The 16,787-nt window shown below is 34.7% G+C and overlaps 1 protein-coding gene across 7 annotated transcripts in view; it reads right to left on the reverse strand.

Annotated features, from left to right (window-relative positions):
- SYT1 (synaptotagmin 1) overlaps positions 1-16,787 on the reverse strand; it is a 359,166-nt gene that overhangs the window by 31,545 nt on the left and 310,834 nt on the right. For all 7 annotated transcript variants that reach the window (XM_039355193.1, XM_039355200.1, XM_039355245.1 and 4 more), the window contains one exon: positions 6,621-6,805. In XM_039355193.1, the coding sequence (XP_039211127.1) occupies positions 6,621-6,805 (185 nt within the window). The remainder of the gene's footprint in view (positions 1-6,620; positions 6,806-16,787) is intronic.

Consider the following 16,787-nt stretch of genomic DNA (forward strand, 5'->3'; position numbering starts at 1 on the left):
TGCTTCTTTTGCAGTATGAAAATAAATTGGGGTGTATGAGGAGAAAACACTCATTCTCATTCTGACAATTTACCTTCCTATTTTACTCTCTACTCTTTTTCTTTATATGTATGCCCACTGGCACTGAAGACTATTTGAGCTAATGGAATGGAATTATCTAATTTCTATAAAATAAATCTGATTCAACCTTATTTGGGATTCACAGATAGGAAGAATAAAGCCACAGATCACATATTACCAAATCATTTAAGAACATGTATTAAGAATACAAGATAAAAAAGGATTTTTAAAATGTGCAACCCAGACGAAACCAAAAGCAATCTTAATCAAGAAGAATATTTGTAGCTCAGGGTTGACATGAGGGGTCCTTGGTGCTCTCTGAGCTTGCTTGTTTTCTTTCAGACATTTCATTATCCAAACTAGGTAAAGCCTCAGTGCTAGTCTGAATCATAAGGCCCTGTGCACAGTCACTAGCACTGATGATGTTACCTAATTTGGGTAATGAAACATCTGCAAGAAAACAAGCAAGCTCAGAGAGCACTGGGGATTCCTCAAAAACAATCCTTCCAATAAAAATAATTTTTAAAAAGCAATCTAAAGAGGTAGTGCTTGGGGTTTGGAAGCGGGACAACAGGCTTCATCTGAATCCTGATAAGTCTGTGGGTTTGAAAGGCCTCAGGATCAGGGGGTTCATCATCCTTAATTCTGGACAGGGTTGTATCACAGATAGACCATGTGCACAATCTGGGGGTTCTCCTAGATTTGTGACCAGTCATGGCTGGCAGAACCTTTGCACAACTTCGTGTTGTACACCAGTTGCACCCTTTTCTGAATCATCAGGCCCTGTGCACAGTCACTCATGTTCTTGGCATTGCCTGGTTGAAGTACTGCAACATGTTCTACATGGGGCTACTCTTGAAGAGTATTTGGAATTACAACTGGTACAGAATGCAGTGGCATGGACAATTCTTCAGGTGGCACACATGGCAAAGTTGTTACATGAGTTGCATTGGCTGCTTCTGGTAATTTGCTTCTGGTTCCAATTCATGGAACCATGGTCATAACTTTGAAAACTTTTATGGCATGACTCCAGGATATGGGTCCAGAGGAACTGCCTTACCCTGATTGAACTAATCCACCCCACTTGTTCCAGCAGAAAAGGCCTACTTTGGATCCCATCGGCCAATAAATTTTGGCCAGTGAATCCAGGACAAGAGGCTTTTCTGCTGTGGCCCCTGCCCTCTGGAATATTCTCCCATTACAAGTGAGATTTGCTCCCACAGTCCTGGCTTTCTGAAAGAGCCTAAAAACTTGGCTCTGCTGTTTGGCCTGTAGCCCAACAGGGGCCTGTCACATTGGGAGTGGCTGATGGGATAGAGAAGATTCTCACCCTAGGCTGCCCATCATCCCTGTTCTTAACTTTAATCTTTTTATTCTAATTCTGATTTTTAGCATCTTTTAATTGGTTATCATATTGTAAGCCACCCAGAGTTGCTGTATTAGTGACAATGGCTACACAGAAATTTAATAAATAGATAAATAAATAGGGAATAATATTATTGATCATGAATACAAATTGATTCAGTCAGAAATTTTCTTTGGGAGCTTCCTGAAATACTATATTCCAAAATTTCTTATAGTTCTGTAGCTATTCCTTTCAGCCCTGTATGGTAAATCAGATGGAGAAACCAATGCCAGATAGGTTAACTATTTTAGTATAACAGCTCACAGTTACAGAATCTTGCAAGTCTGAATAGACTTCTCCCTCTATCTTTGTGTGAATCCTCAAGTTAGTTTCTTGGAATGACCTAAACCATGCTTGTCTGTTCTTTGTCATGGTTACAGATCTTTCCACTGTCATTCAAAGCCATTCCTATGCTCTCTAGAGTTCTATTGGAATGTACTACTTTGGAGAATTTTGTATTTTTTTCATCCTCCATTGGGAATTGAATAGAGGCACTTGATTGGTGGAAAATATGATGGTGAATTAAATTAGATTAATCACAAGTGTATTTGTTCATCTTCTCTAATCCCATACATATTTCCTTTTTTTCTTTCCTTTTAAAATAAATAGTACCGTATTTTCCGGCGTATAAGACGATTTTCTAAACCATGAAAATTTTCTCAAAAGTCGGGGGTCGTCTTATACGCCCAGTCTTATACGCCGGAAAATATGGTATTCATCTTGATCTTTGGCAATGTTAGGTTTTTACACATTCTATTACTAGAACTTATACTGAATCCCAATAACTCAGTTTAAACATGAGGTATACTTGCCATAAAATTTAGCTAATGAAAAAAAATCAGCCTGATATAATTTAAAGTGCTCTCCTCTCTGTTAACAAATTGTGACACAATAAAGGTTAGAGACCAATGATGCAATTATTCCTGAGACATATTGTTAATTCCCAATATTTTTTTTCAGTTTATCAGTTATATGATTAGGTCACCTCTTTTCACAAAGGTTGAACTAAAACAAATTTCTTTCCTCTTTCATACAAGAAAAAATAGCATACAGTCATTCTGGTACTTTGACATATAACCAAAAAAAAAAAAAAGAAAACAAAATCAGTGCATATCAAAATCTGAAATGTATAACCACTTTTCGGCTTAGAATAAGTTATAGAGAATAAAGGAAATGAGTATTAAATCCTGTAATATAAATAAATCAATTTAGTTCAGCCTCTTGATGTGTGTAAAAGCTTTGCATAAATCTCAGGCTGAGGAGCCACAGCTATTGGGATGTTAAGTACATTAGAGCTTTACTTTACATGTGTCCAAAGAGCAAAATAAACCTACCGCAAGTGACAATCCAGAACAGTCATGAGACACAACATTGATAAGGAGGACATAGAAGGAAGAAATAAAAATTAAAACATCCACACAAAAATAGTAAAACTATGGAGAAATGACCTTTTACATATATTCTTTCTGCTGAATCTTTTAACACACTTAACTTATAATCTTTCTTTTATAGAATAGTTGTAAAGAAAATATAAAATATCCTTCAGAGGAGCTTACTCATGGCATCTTCATATTCTTGGTAACTGTGTGACAATGGTTTGCCCTGCTTCTTCTGGGATATCTTTTATTTTCCATTCCCCAGTAGAAAAGATACACTTTATTTTCCCATCCCTGTGTTAACCAAGAGTGATATTTGGCAATAGATATCAGCTAGTGTTGACAAGTTGCTGCCATCTGACTGGAGTAAACCATTAGTTAGAAAAGGGAATCTCAGTAGATCTACAGAGTGTACTTACTGAATGGCAAGGGTCTGAACTCTTATGCATCTGGCAGTGAGACTTATTTCTGAATAAGTACATTTAAGGTAAATCTAATCACTTTACCATAGGTTTTAAATTAAATTATATTCATGCTGTATTTATATGGAATCTATTCATATGGACCTTTTAAAAAGATCCTTTGAGTAATGACAGCATTTATGGTGCAAAAGATTAGAAAACTTTTTTTCTTGCATTCTCAAAACAGCCATCCCAAATCAAGTGCCTTCTAGAAAAAATGGATCTAAAATTGCATGATCTTCACACAAGATAACCAATAAAGAAAATGGAAAATGTTTCTTGCTGATGCCTATAAAACAAGCTACTGTAGGCTGTTATACTTCTTTTCCCCCTGTTACTGAATTACTCTTCTGGTCAGCTGTGTTTTTTTTTTCTTCTATGCATATTGTTTCCTTTTTTTAACTGTAAGTTGACCAGAATCACCATATAACTTTTTGGTCATTTTTCCAGATCTCAACAAATATAATGGAACACATTTAATAATATACTGTTATCATAGAAAAATGCTTTATTAAAAACACACAAACTGCACAAAAATATAGCAACAAAATACATTCAGTTTGTCCTATTAAAAACACACAACAGATGGTTATCATTAGAATTATTACCAATATACAAAGTTTCTTTTCTTTAGATCCCTAAAAGAGTAGTTTCAGACTATCTTCTAATGAAATATTGATTATGATTACCATAACTGATCAGCAATTAAAGAATGAGTCACAATTAGCATGTATATTAGAAAGAAATCTTTGTTATTGCCAGAATGGGTATCTGCTAAATCAGTTCTGAACTGTAACTCATTAGTTAAAATTGTTCTTAAATTTTAAGGTTCTCAGTGATAGACCTACTCATTTCAGAATTCTCTGTTGAAATGAAAACCTGTATAGTGTAATTGACTAGTGCAAGATGGATGGGATATTTTAAGCATCTATCTCTTTTCTCTCATCTAATAGGAAATTTACATAAAGATATTGTACATTTATTTATACATACAATACATATAAATATATATATGCATCTATCTATTGGAAAAGTGAAACCAATTCTACCATTAAGTAGAATGAGACTTTATCCAAGAAAGTGATTTTTTTTAAATCACATATAATTAGTTATTTTTATTTATTATTGTTTGATATCTGCAGCCAGGGACAAATCCTTGAGGGAGTTTCCATGTTAACTGCTGACGATCAAGGTGACTGAACAATATTTACTGTATTATTTTGACTCAAGCAACAAGTAGTTTTGGCTAATCCTAAAATCCCAAAAGAATCTTTCCTTAAACTTATCCAGATTAGTGGGCTCATACTTGTTTAATCATAGAGCTAAGTAATAAAGTTCTAACCTTTGCAAAAGGCAGTTCTAATATGTCATTAGTGTATAAATAATAGGACAAATTTATCACATTCTTTGTGTGTAACATATAATAATAATAATAATAATAATAATAATAATAATAATAATAATAATAATAAAAAGTTGGAAGGGACCTTGGAGGTCATCAAGTCCAACCCCCTGCTCAGGTAACCCTATACCATTTCGGACAAATGGCTGTCCAGTTTCTTCTTAAAAACTTCCAGTGTTGGAGCATTCACCGCTTCTGGAGGCAGGTTGTTCTACTGGTTAATTGTTCTAACTGTCAGGAAGATTTATAACAAGATTTCTGTCCTCCTGAAGCAAGAAGTGCTTATTACAAGAATATACCAAAACTATCAAAGAAATTTTAATTCTAACTTCTTCATGTGGGTTAGTTCACCTTTCTTTAGGTGCTATTCATTTGTTCTTCCATTGCAATAACTCTCCTTTAGAATACCGGCTTTATTGAATTTATAGAGCATTTTTGTTTTCTGGAAAATTCTGCACATTCTTGCTTGACAAATCAAAAAGATGCATTTCCATGACACCAACATTCCCATTTCACTGGGAGGAAGGGTTCTGTTGTTAAAGGACACTTATGTAGTACCCACAATAGAATTTATCAGTAACTAGCAATATACATAACTTAAGGGCTACTCTTTATTTATAAAGCAGTGATATAAATTGATTACAGATAATGGTATCAATGAAAAGCTATTCTTCATACTCTTCTTCTTTCATCAGATAATGAAAATTTGATATAAGAGGAGTAATTTTAACTTTTCATATTCTAGTATTTGGCAATAATTGCTTCGAAAAGAAATGAAAAAAATTAAATTGTCTGACCAAAAAGCCTTATTCATGTTTTGATGTTAATAAGATGGGCTGAGGTTAATTTGTGATAAAGAAATGGCAGTCCCAATAATCTTAATACAAGTAGGCTTAAGGAGCCAGAAGAACATTCTATAGAAGGAATAACAGATTATCTTTTATTTGTGCTCTAGATATTAATTTGGTGGTTCTTATTTCTAATTATATATGCATATACAAGAATAAATCAATCTAGAGTTCTCACTCAAAGCACAAATGATCAGGCTCAAATTATCATACTTTGGATATATTATGTAAAAACCTAGCTCTCTGGAGAAGGTTCTTATGTTGGGACAGGTCAAAGAAAGAAAAGAAGAGAAAGATGAGCAAGAAGGTGGACAGACTCAGATACAGTGGTAATGGGTACACCTCTGGAAGACTTGAAGGACCAGGTTAGGGGCATAACATGAACAAATTTTTTCTATAGGTTTGCTAAGAGTCAACACTGCCTTAATAGCAGATAATCAATATAATAATACTTTTCTTGGTTGTGCACTGGTTGGCATCCATTTCAGACAGTGGATTCTAGCATACAATATGATGGCTAAATATTCTTAAATCACCTCAAATGTCATGAAATTTTAACTAGTAATCACAAACTCTTAAGCAACCTGATGGCCAATTTTGGTGTTCTTATCTGGTGTTTCAGCTTTGTCAAGATTATCAAAAGATTACCAAAATCTTACTAAACTCAATGATCCTGCAAAATTTTAGACCAAATAAATAAATAAAACATTATCTTGGGGGAGATCTCAGTGTAGTTTTGTGAGATGACAGATAACTCAGCCATCTTGGTTATTATGTTGTGAACTCCTTCTCAGAAATATCAACATCTATTATGTGTTGTAAACTTAGTACACCTAGTAAACTGAACCTGAGCTACAAATCTGAAAACATCTAGGAGCTGTACCTGTAGCAGCCCAAACTCAAATTAAGGGTGCTGATCAAGAGAATAGAATGATAGAAAGTTTCCATTGTAATACTCGCAACTAGTCAATTTTCAATACAGTACATAATAGCTTATCTCTTCCTCTCAGTCTATGCATTTAAATATTCAAATACAGTATAAATTTAAGAACACGGTATATACTTTACCTGATCTTTCAAGTTCTTGCCTAAATCTTTTACATCTTTCATGTTAATTGCATTCTTTCCTCCCTTCTCCTTGCCCTTCTTCTTGTTTTTCTTTTTGAACAAGCATTTCTTACACAGACAGAAACAGCAGGTAAGGACTAATAAGATGGCAACTATGGCTATGGCTATTAAGGCCCAAGGTGGCACTGCGAAGAGAAAATACACACAAAATAGAGTAAAAGATTGTTAATCAAGAAGGCAAAGACAGAATCTATATTTTTAGTAAATATAATTAGCAATCATTTACAGTATGGCTAATGATAATAGAAAATAACAAAATACAAAGACCTGCAAATAGAAATAGAATGACTGTACAAAAGAAAGCAAAGGTAATAACAATAGTAATAGGTCAATATAAAAGGGAAAAATGCATTGCTATTGGCATATACTACAGGTGACTCAACAAAACAGAAGAAATAGATGAACTTTTTGCTAATCAATTAACAAATGTATGTAGGAAACATTCCACAATAGTAATGGGAAACTTTAACTACCCTGATATCAACTGGAGACAAACTCTGCAACAAGTGGGAGATCGAACAGATTCCTAACCATCTTAGTTGACAACTTTGTCATCCAAAAAGTAGAGGGAAGTAGAGGAAAAGCAATATTGACCCTAATAAAGAAGAAGTGATAAAGGGAGTTGATGATGCTGGAACCTTGGGCGAGAGTAACCATGTCATATTGGAATTCAACATAATGCAAACACAATCAATAGCATATAATCCAACCAGTCTCTTTAACTTTAAAAGAGCTGATATTAACGAACTCAGAGAGAGCCTAAGAAAAATTCCATGGATAAAAATCCTAAAGGGGAAAACAACTCAAGAAGCATGGGAAACTCTGAAAAATATGATCATAAATCCCAGTCCAACATAATACCACTTAAAAAAAAACCAAACAAGAAATCCAAGAAGAAATCAGCATGGCTGCACAAAGATCTTTCTGATGAATAACAAAGGCAGAATATCAGCAGATAGTCCAAATCTGCAAAGATTATGTCATGCCTCCGTCTGAGCCTGAATCTGCGGAGGAAAATAAACTGGAACGGGACTCTTTGGAGGCTGAGGGAGAGGGGTCTGTGGCTTCAGAGGAATGTGGGGAAAAGTAGGGCGAGGCAGGCCAGGGCCCTTCAGGATTGGAACAGGAGAGGAGAGGTGATGAGCAAGGGCCATCCCCACCTGATCCTAGAGCACGGAGAGTGGAGAGAAGGAGGGAACAACGCGGGTAGGCTCAATTACTTGGGAGGAGAGCGTCCTACCCTTCTCCACAAGGAAGATTGAGATTTAAGGAGACGCTGTGGGGAGGGGCATTTGTCGGGAACAAATGCTGATTCTTGGAGTGTTGTATATTGTGACTAATCTCTTGTTCTGTGACTTCTGTTTGGAAACCTGGAAATTCGAACTATTGGATTGACTGACCACGTTACTTGAATGTTTAAAGACATCGGACTGTATTTCGGATTCTCTCTTTTCAAAACTGCTCAAGTAAGCTAGGATTCAAACAGACTTGTTAAGTTTATGTTTTCTTCCTTGTTATCTCTATGGCCTTGAGTACTTTCTTATGCTAAGCAGACTGTATTTGAACCTACTTTCAGCCAAAGTCAGCTGAAGGGGTGTGGGTGTTCTTTTGTTGGAGGCTTGTCAGCAAACCTGGGAGCATTTTGGGAAAATTTGGAGCAATAAAAGAACTGTTTAAATTGCCAGCTGACTGCATTGCCTCTGTGCTGTGCCCTGGGTCATCACAGATTAAGTCAGGAAGGCAAAGGCTCAGAATGAACAAAGACTTGCAACAAAAGTCAAAGATAATAATAAAGTTTATTTCAACATATAAATAACAAGAAAAAAGTCAAGAAGGCAATTGCGCCACTAAAGAGAGAAGATGGCAAGAATGTAACTGGCAGTACAGAGATAGCAGAGCTGCCTAACTCTTTCTTTGCATCAGTTTTCACACAAAAAGAAACTATAGCCCAACCTACCAAAAACATAACTATAAAAGACAGACTAGAAATAAAAATTAAAATAAGCAAGCAAATGGTGAGAGAACATCTGTCTGATCTTTCTTAATATAAATCACCAGGACCTGACGGACTACATCCCAGAGTTCTGAAGTAGCTGGCAGATGTTATCCCAGAACCATTGTATTATATATTTAAAAATTCCTGGAGCACTGGGGAGTACCAGAGGATTGGAAAAGAGATGATGTGGTTCCCATCTTCAAAAAAGGAAAAAAGGAAAAAAAAAACAGACCCAGGAAACTACAGACCAATCAGCCTAACATCAATACTGGGAAGATACTGGAAAAAATAATTTTAAAAACCCATATCTGTGAACATCTAGAAACAAATAAAGTTATTACTAGTAGCCAGCACTACTAAACCAATCTTATTTCATTCTCTGACAGAGTGTCTAAATTAGTAGATCAGCAAAATGCTATGGATATAGTATACTTAGACTTCAGCAAGGCATTTGACAAAGTAGACCATGACCTATTCCTTGGTAAACTAGAAAACTGTGGGATAGACAAAATCACCACCAGATGAATTTGTAACTGGCTGGCAAACTGTACTCAATGAGTAGTCCTTAATGGTATTACATCTACATGGAAGGAAGGAAGCAGTGGGGTACCACAAGGTTCTATATTAGGCAGGAATAGCCAACACACCAGCAGATAAGCTTAGGATTCCAAAAGATCTTGATAGACCTGAGCTATGGGCTCTATCCCATTTAATGTGGAGAAAAGTAAGGTTTTACACCTAGGCAGAAAAAACCAAAGCTACAAGTACAGATTAGGTGAAATTTGGCTCAAAAATAGAAACTGTGAGAGGGACCTTGGAGTCCTAGTGGACAATCACTTATACATGAGTCAGCAGTATGCAGCGGCAGCCAAAAAAACTAATACAATCCTTGGTTATATAAACAGAGGCATAGAATCAAAATCATGTGAAATATTAGTACCGCTTTATAAATTCTTAGTAAGACCAAACCTAGAATACGGCATCCAGTTTTGGTCACCACATTACAAAAAAGATGTCAAGACTTTGGAAAATGTGCAAAGAAGAGCAACAAAGATGATTAAGGGCCAGGAGACAAAAGCACATGAAGAACAGTTGCAGGAATTGAGTATGGCCAGTCTAGAGAAAAGAAGAACTAGGGGTGACATGATAGCAGTATTCCAGTATTTGAGGGGCTGCCACAAAGAACTTATTTTCCAAAGCACCAGAAGACAAGACAAGAAACAATGGATAGAAACTACTCAAGGAGAGAAGCAACCTGGAATTAAGGAGAAACTTCCTAACAGTGAGGACAATTAACTAGTGGAACAGCTTGCCTTCAGATGTTGTGGGTGATTCATCACTGGAGGATTTTAAGAAAAGACTGGACAGCCACTTATCTGAAATGGTATAAGCTCTCCTGCTTGAGCAGGGGGTTGGACTAGAAGACCTCCAAGATCCCTTCCAGCTCTATTCTGATTGATAGATGCCTTGGATGCAATCCCAAAACAACTGGAGCACTACTTGAATGACAAATTCACCATCAATGAATTGCAAAAGGCAGCTTTACTTAGAATAGCTTACATCTTGCGACAGATCTAACACCATCAAATATCAACATCTACCTATCCCAGGTCCTTGGGAAGGACTGAATAGGTGGATAAAAATGTCAAATACAGTCTAATCAACAAACCATAATAATAATTGCAAAAGGCAGCTTTACTTGAAACAGCTTACATCCTGCAGCAATAGCTTTAACAACATCAAACACAAGATGGGCAAAATGTATAAAAATGCCAAATCTGCTTTAAACATCTGGCTGAATATGCAATGAATGACAATAATAATAGTGACCTATTATTGGATTTTATAGTCTCACTAGTTTAAGAAAAATTGGTACACTAATAAATCTGAATTATCCATCCAAACCAACAGGAAATCACAGTGCATAAGCAATTGCATTTCTTCAGAGAAAAACAGGTTCTAATTGTTCTTCTACTGAGGGAAGCATGAGTTTAACATAAAGTTACCCTCATAACTCACCTTGCATTGTGGCCAGGAAAATAAAGCAAGCTTTAAGTCAGCAGGAGCTGGTTAGGAACTTGTGTCATCCAGATCTTAAGAAAACAAGCGTATGTGATCTAAACAGTCAGATATAAGCAGCATTTATCCATTTGCTGTTGCTTTTTCTTGACAATGACTCAGATGCAGGTCAAGATCATATTAAGTGAAGGACAATGACTATCCAGTAAAAAGAAATTTATATTATGAATGATCATAAATTACAGGCACTATACAAATGAAATAATTATGTGTGAAAGTGGGATATGTGTATGTCCATAAAAGAGAAACAGTCTATTTAAAAAACTCTTTAAAATCAGAATGATTCCCTTCATATAAATTGGATGTGTAGGCTGTAATATAAAGCAAAGTTCATAGTGACTATGAAGGGAAGCTTTATTTAAATGGAATCAGAGTTTTAAGCCAACAAAGATCATGCAGTGAAATAAATCATGTTACCTTGATGGCATTATTTTATTTAGCTTTCCTATATTACTATTACATTTTCCTGAAATCTTGTAAAAAGATTTTAAAACAAGCATATATACTTGCTCCCAGAAAAATATACAATCTGTCCGACATAGAAAATATTCTTCCAAACAACTTACACAAAAACCTCTAAAAGTATGTTTTGTAATATGCAAAAGTGAATGGCATTTGATAGACAGTACCCAAGAATTATAAAAGGAAAATGTACACAGTAAGTGCAGATCAAATTAACTGAGCAACATAGTAAGTATCAAAAGTTAATATTTCATTGTTGAAAGTTCTATAAAAGGAATTGCCAGTACAGACATTTATTGTTACTCCTTAATTTCTAGCATGAGGGGTACAAGTATTGTGACCCACCCAATTATCAGACCTATGGATTACTCCTTTTTGTTAGCTGCTATCTTTGAGCATTGGTTGTGATTATTCTTTGGGAATTGGATTTTGGGAGAGATTTTGCTTTATATCCCCAGCTAAATGAATAATTAAAAATGGTTTTCTTGTGCATCAGGATCTTTTCAAGAAAGCAACTATCTCAGGAAAAGACATGGGGAGAGTCCATTCATAGTATGTGTCAGTATTTAAAATGATCAGATAAATCAATACTCTTCTTTCAAGACACTACTTTGTTAAAACATAAACTCAATTTATCTCAGTATTGTGGATATGCATACCATTTGGACATCTCCATTTACAAGACATTTGAAAAAAAATCTTTGTGCATTCAATCTGAAGCTCTGAAAAAAGTCTATAGTGCATTTGGGTGACCTTCTTATTTTTGACTACGAACTTTTTCAATCAGGTGAACAATTTTCTGTTCCAACCAAGTGAATAGAACTGAAATTGAAATAATAAATGGGTAAAGCTGCTAAATGTGCAAAGGTTTTAGCACATGACACTGGTAGCTACTGTCCCTAGCGTTAGATTGTAAAGATAAATGTTTTACCATGCTTCTTTAAGAAGTCATTAATTGTATCATTAAAGAAAGTTACTGAAATCTATATGTCCATATTGATTATTTGTGATTCTGAAATAGTCTTCCTTTTCTTTAAAATCTACATAAGCAATTCTAATAGGGCATCTCACAAAAAAAAAGAGAAACAAAAATTATTGGGGAAAAAACAGTGTCTAGAAGCATCTTTTCTAACCAACAAATTTATTTAAAAAATTATTTTATTTGCAGCTCACAAAAGCTTATCCTTTTCAATATAATTTGTTAGTTAGAAAAAATGCTGTCAGACTTCTGATTTTTATTGTTATAAATTATTATGGCTGTCTTCTATAGTGTCTAAAAAATAATGAAAAGAGACTAATGCTATGACAGATATATAAAGCTAATGATACAACAGCTAAAAATTGGGTGGATTAGTTACATGCAACTACTATTACATACATGATTTATTCTGCATTACACAGCAATATCAGCTATACTTGAAATTAATCTCCTTACAGATTTCAGTAGATAAACTACTTCAAGCTTAAAGCAACAAAACCTTGATGCAGAACTTTAAACCAGAGAACTGCTATCTTCATTTTTAAAAGCCAAAGGGGGAAACGCTACATCTGCCTTAACTGGATTGAAATAAATATTGCCATTATTATATTTTCACTGTATTATCACAATTAAATGCACACTTTAAAAAAGCTACATTTTTTTTTTTTTGGTTTGGAAGAGAACATCTAGTTCTAGAATCTAGAATAGTCACAAACCGGAATTTGTTTGGTCAGGTCAGCAATGTGATTTTTTTTTTTTATAATTCTCAAGAAATGCAATCAAACTTGTTAAATAAACAAGGGGAAGCCTTTAATCATAAGTGAACTATGCAGACTCAATTTGACATGAGATTATATAAATATTATTCTGCTTTGTTATAGTTATCACCAAGATATCTTGAATTAGAATTTGTGAGACATGTCACTACAACAACAACAACAACAAAAAGCAGCAGGATTTTTGCTCTTCCTGAAAACAAAGTCACTACGAAGAATGAAAACCACCAGACTGGCAAAGTGGGAGAATGACAAAAGGTTCAGATTTCTGGTTCAGAACAATGCTACTTCCCAAATACCTTGCTAACATTGAGTGCTTTTGAAAGCTTTTTGGCACAGAGTGAATTGTCACTGAAGATTTGATTTAAGTATGTCTCTGAATTGAAAAGAGAAGCAAGGAAGAAATTCTATTAGATGAGTCACTCTACACAAAAAAAGTGATATAAGAAATAAGTGCCATTACACTTTTGGGAAATAAATTATATATCTCTTACTATCTAATCTATCTGTCCATCTATCCCTGCCCCATACACACATAAAGCACTTAAGCAGGAACTTCTTCCTTGACAAGAATTTTCAGCTATTTCATGCTGCAAAGAATGCCACCTTCCTAGACTAACCATAAAAGGGTTGTTCTAAACACAAAGAAAACCATTTCCGAGATGCATTTAAAGATAATGGCCAGGTTGCTTTAGTTTCCAGTCCAGAGTATTTTTATGTCGACAATGATTGAGTGCAGGATTTGGCTTTTCTGCAAAAAAAGCATGATTTCTGACTGGTTTGATAGTAGAACAGTAGTGGTCATTAACTTTGTTGCAGGAACTACTGCCAGGGTGATAAATGGATTTTGTTTGCATTAGTTTCTGGAGACAAAAAGCATCATTTAATTTCATTAATAAAAACTAATCAAGTGCACACTTAGATCATCTCCAGAGCTCAACAAGAAGACTGTTTTTTCCTATTTGTTTGATTTAGAAAAAATTAAAATGTGGAAATAATTAAAAATAACTGTTAATCAACCTGTATATTAAAAATTTCCATCTTATTTTCAGTGATCTCTCTCTTTCCCTCTCATCATTTATACAGAGGTGTGATCATCAATTTAGCAGCTATTTCTCAAGTTCAATTTGTCTTATTTAAACAGAAACACTACCAACCTAATAGGCCAGTAATTGTTGCTTTTGAAGTGCATTATAAGACAATGAAAAATAATAGAGTCCTTGGGACTGTAAACACATCCACCTATGAACTAAATATATGCCTCTCCTGGCTGGTCAAGGCTGGAGATGACACATGGGTGAGTCTAAGCAATGATTAACTTATCCTTGAGGGAGTGGGTCCTTTTAAAGTGGCATTGGTTCATCATCTTCTTAAGAAACCATTTCTGGACCCCACGGTTATAGATAATTCAGAAAAATTGTCTATTTCTCACTTTCCCTTTTTATGGAAGGTGGTTGAGTAGATGATGGTATTATAGCTCCATGAGTTCCTGGATTAATAAATTATCTGTACTACTTCCTGAGAGGATTCAAGCCTGGATATCAGACAGAAATAGTACTGGTTCTGGTAGTACATCCATCTTGGCTCTTCTTAACCCTTTTGGCAGCTTTCAATACCATTGATCAATGCATCCTTTTTGGTTAGACTAGCAGAGTCAAGGAAGAGAGCTTTCTCTGCCCTCACCCCTGACCTATGGAACATCTTGCCCCGTTAGGCAAGATGGGCCCCCACTTTTCTACCTTTTGGAGGAGCGTTAAGACCTGGCTCTGTCAGCTAGTATCTGACATGTAAATCTGGGGGTGGTTGGTGGCTTAAGGGTGCTCCCTCTGTCCTTTTATCTTTTTATCTTTGTTTTAAAATGTGTCTATTTTTCTATAGATTTTATGGTTTTTATTTGTAAACTGCCTGAGTTTATTGGATAGATGCAAATGTATAAATTTAATACACCTGTGTTAACAATGCTGCACTTACAAAGTCCATTCCTTTCCATTCTTTGTGTTTTTGAATGAGTCCCTCAACTTGAGTGGCTGATAGTGAGATGCCATTTGCTGTTCTAAGGCAACAAAATGTCTTGGGCTGACTTATCCATTTAACTTGTGAATTCTGCATCTCCATTTCTTTTAGAGTCCCTGCTCTCTTCTCTGAATCTCAGCTTTTGGATATATTACAATATGTTTATTAATACATATTGAATTGAGTGCAGTTTTTATTAATACATGAATGAATGTTTAGACCATACTACTCAGTATGCTTACTGATAGCAAGATATGAGAAAATATGCATAGTCCTATATATCAGTATGCTACTGTAAATGAAACACTAGGACCTCCTAAAACAACCATGGAATACAGATAAATTTTACTCACTGATTAAAACAGACCAATCTTCTATTTTAAACTCAGTAGGAGTGTAGCTTCTTGTTAAAATTTAAAGATATTTCAGGAGAATCTTGATATTGTTTCCTTAAGAGGGAGAAAAAACCCTTCAAGTTTAAAGTAGCAGGCAAACTGCTCCGATTTATTTATTTAAAACATTTATATCGCTGCTCATCTCATAACCAGCTCTGGGCAGCTCCCAATCAAAAATTAAAACAGCATAAAAGCCATATTAAAACTATAAAACTAAACACATTAAAATGATAAAAAGAAGAACAAATAAAAGAAACAATGATAGTATGGGCAAATAATTTTGGATATTCTATAGACTTAGAACACTGGCAAAAACTTTGGGATAAAAACATTAAACTTACTAAAGCAGCCTCATATAAAGAAAACTTATATAAAATGTTTTATAGATGGCATATGACACCAGTTTGATTAGCGAAAATGTTTAAAAATGTATCAAATACTTGTTAGATATGTACACAAAAGCCAGATACCTACTACCATGCCTGGTGGACATGCCCTAACACAAAGAAATATTGGTCTAAGATTCATAGATGGCTGGAAAAGATGATGAAAATATAGGTAGAATTTAAACCGGAATTATTTTTGCTAGGAATATTAGAACCTAATTATGGTAAAGTGAATGATTATTTAATACTACATGTTTTAACAGCTGTAAGAATAGTATTTGCCCAATTCTGGAAAAATGAAAATCTACCATCTGATGAGATTATAATTACCAAAATTTTAGAATGTGCAGAAATGGATAGATTAACCTTGTAGATGAAAGAGAAAGAAGATTCAATTTACTTTAGAACTTGGGAAATTTTTTATCAATGGTTAGAAATACAATAGAATGAGAAAAGAGCTTGAAATTAAATAGAATATATGGTTTTAGGTTTTTTACTAAGCTCTATCTTCTATGTTAATAATAGTGTTATTATTAGTGATTTTAAATACTAGTGGCGACAGTCAGAATTAGTTGATATTTTATTAATTAAGGTTATCTACCTAGAGAAATTGTATTTACTTATTAATTTCTAATTATATTATAGCCAACTCTACTCATTATAATTGTTTAGTATTATATAAACTATGTTTACTCAATATGTATATCCGGATGGTAGTTTGCTTGTTAAAGCATGAGATTATTGTTAGGAGTAACCTCATTATTGTACCTTCCCCTACACTATCCTCAATTCCTTATTCCTACCCCTTCCCATATCTGTATTTACCCTATCCTTTCCCTACCCGTACAAAATCTAATAAAATATTTATTTAAAAAAATGATAAAAATCACCTCCTCTTATCCCAGCACTTGAGAGGAAAGCCAGGTCTTCAAAGGTTTATGGAAAACTAGGAGGGTAGAGGGCTTGCGATCTTTGGGGGTGAGAATGCTCCAAAGGGCAGGGGTTGTCCGCAGAAAAGACA

Source organism: Crotalus tigris, unplaced genomic scaffold (genome assembly GCF_016545835.1).
Source record: "Crotalus tigris isolate CLP2741 ecotype Arizona unplaced genomic scaffold, ASM1654583v1 scf7180000017571.3126492, whole genome shotgun sequence".
Lineage (NCBI taxonomy): Eukaryota > Metazoa > Chordata > Lepidosauria > Squamata > Viperidae > Crotalus > Crotalus tigris.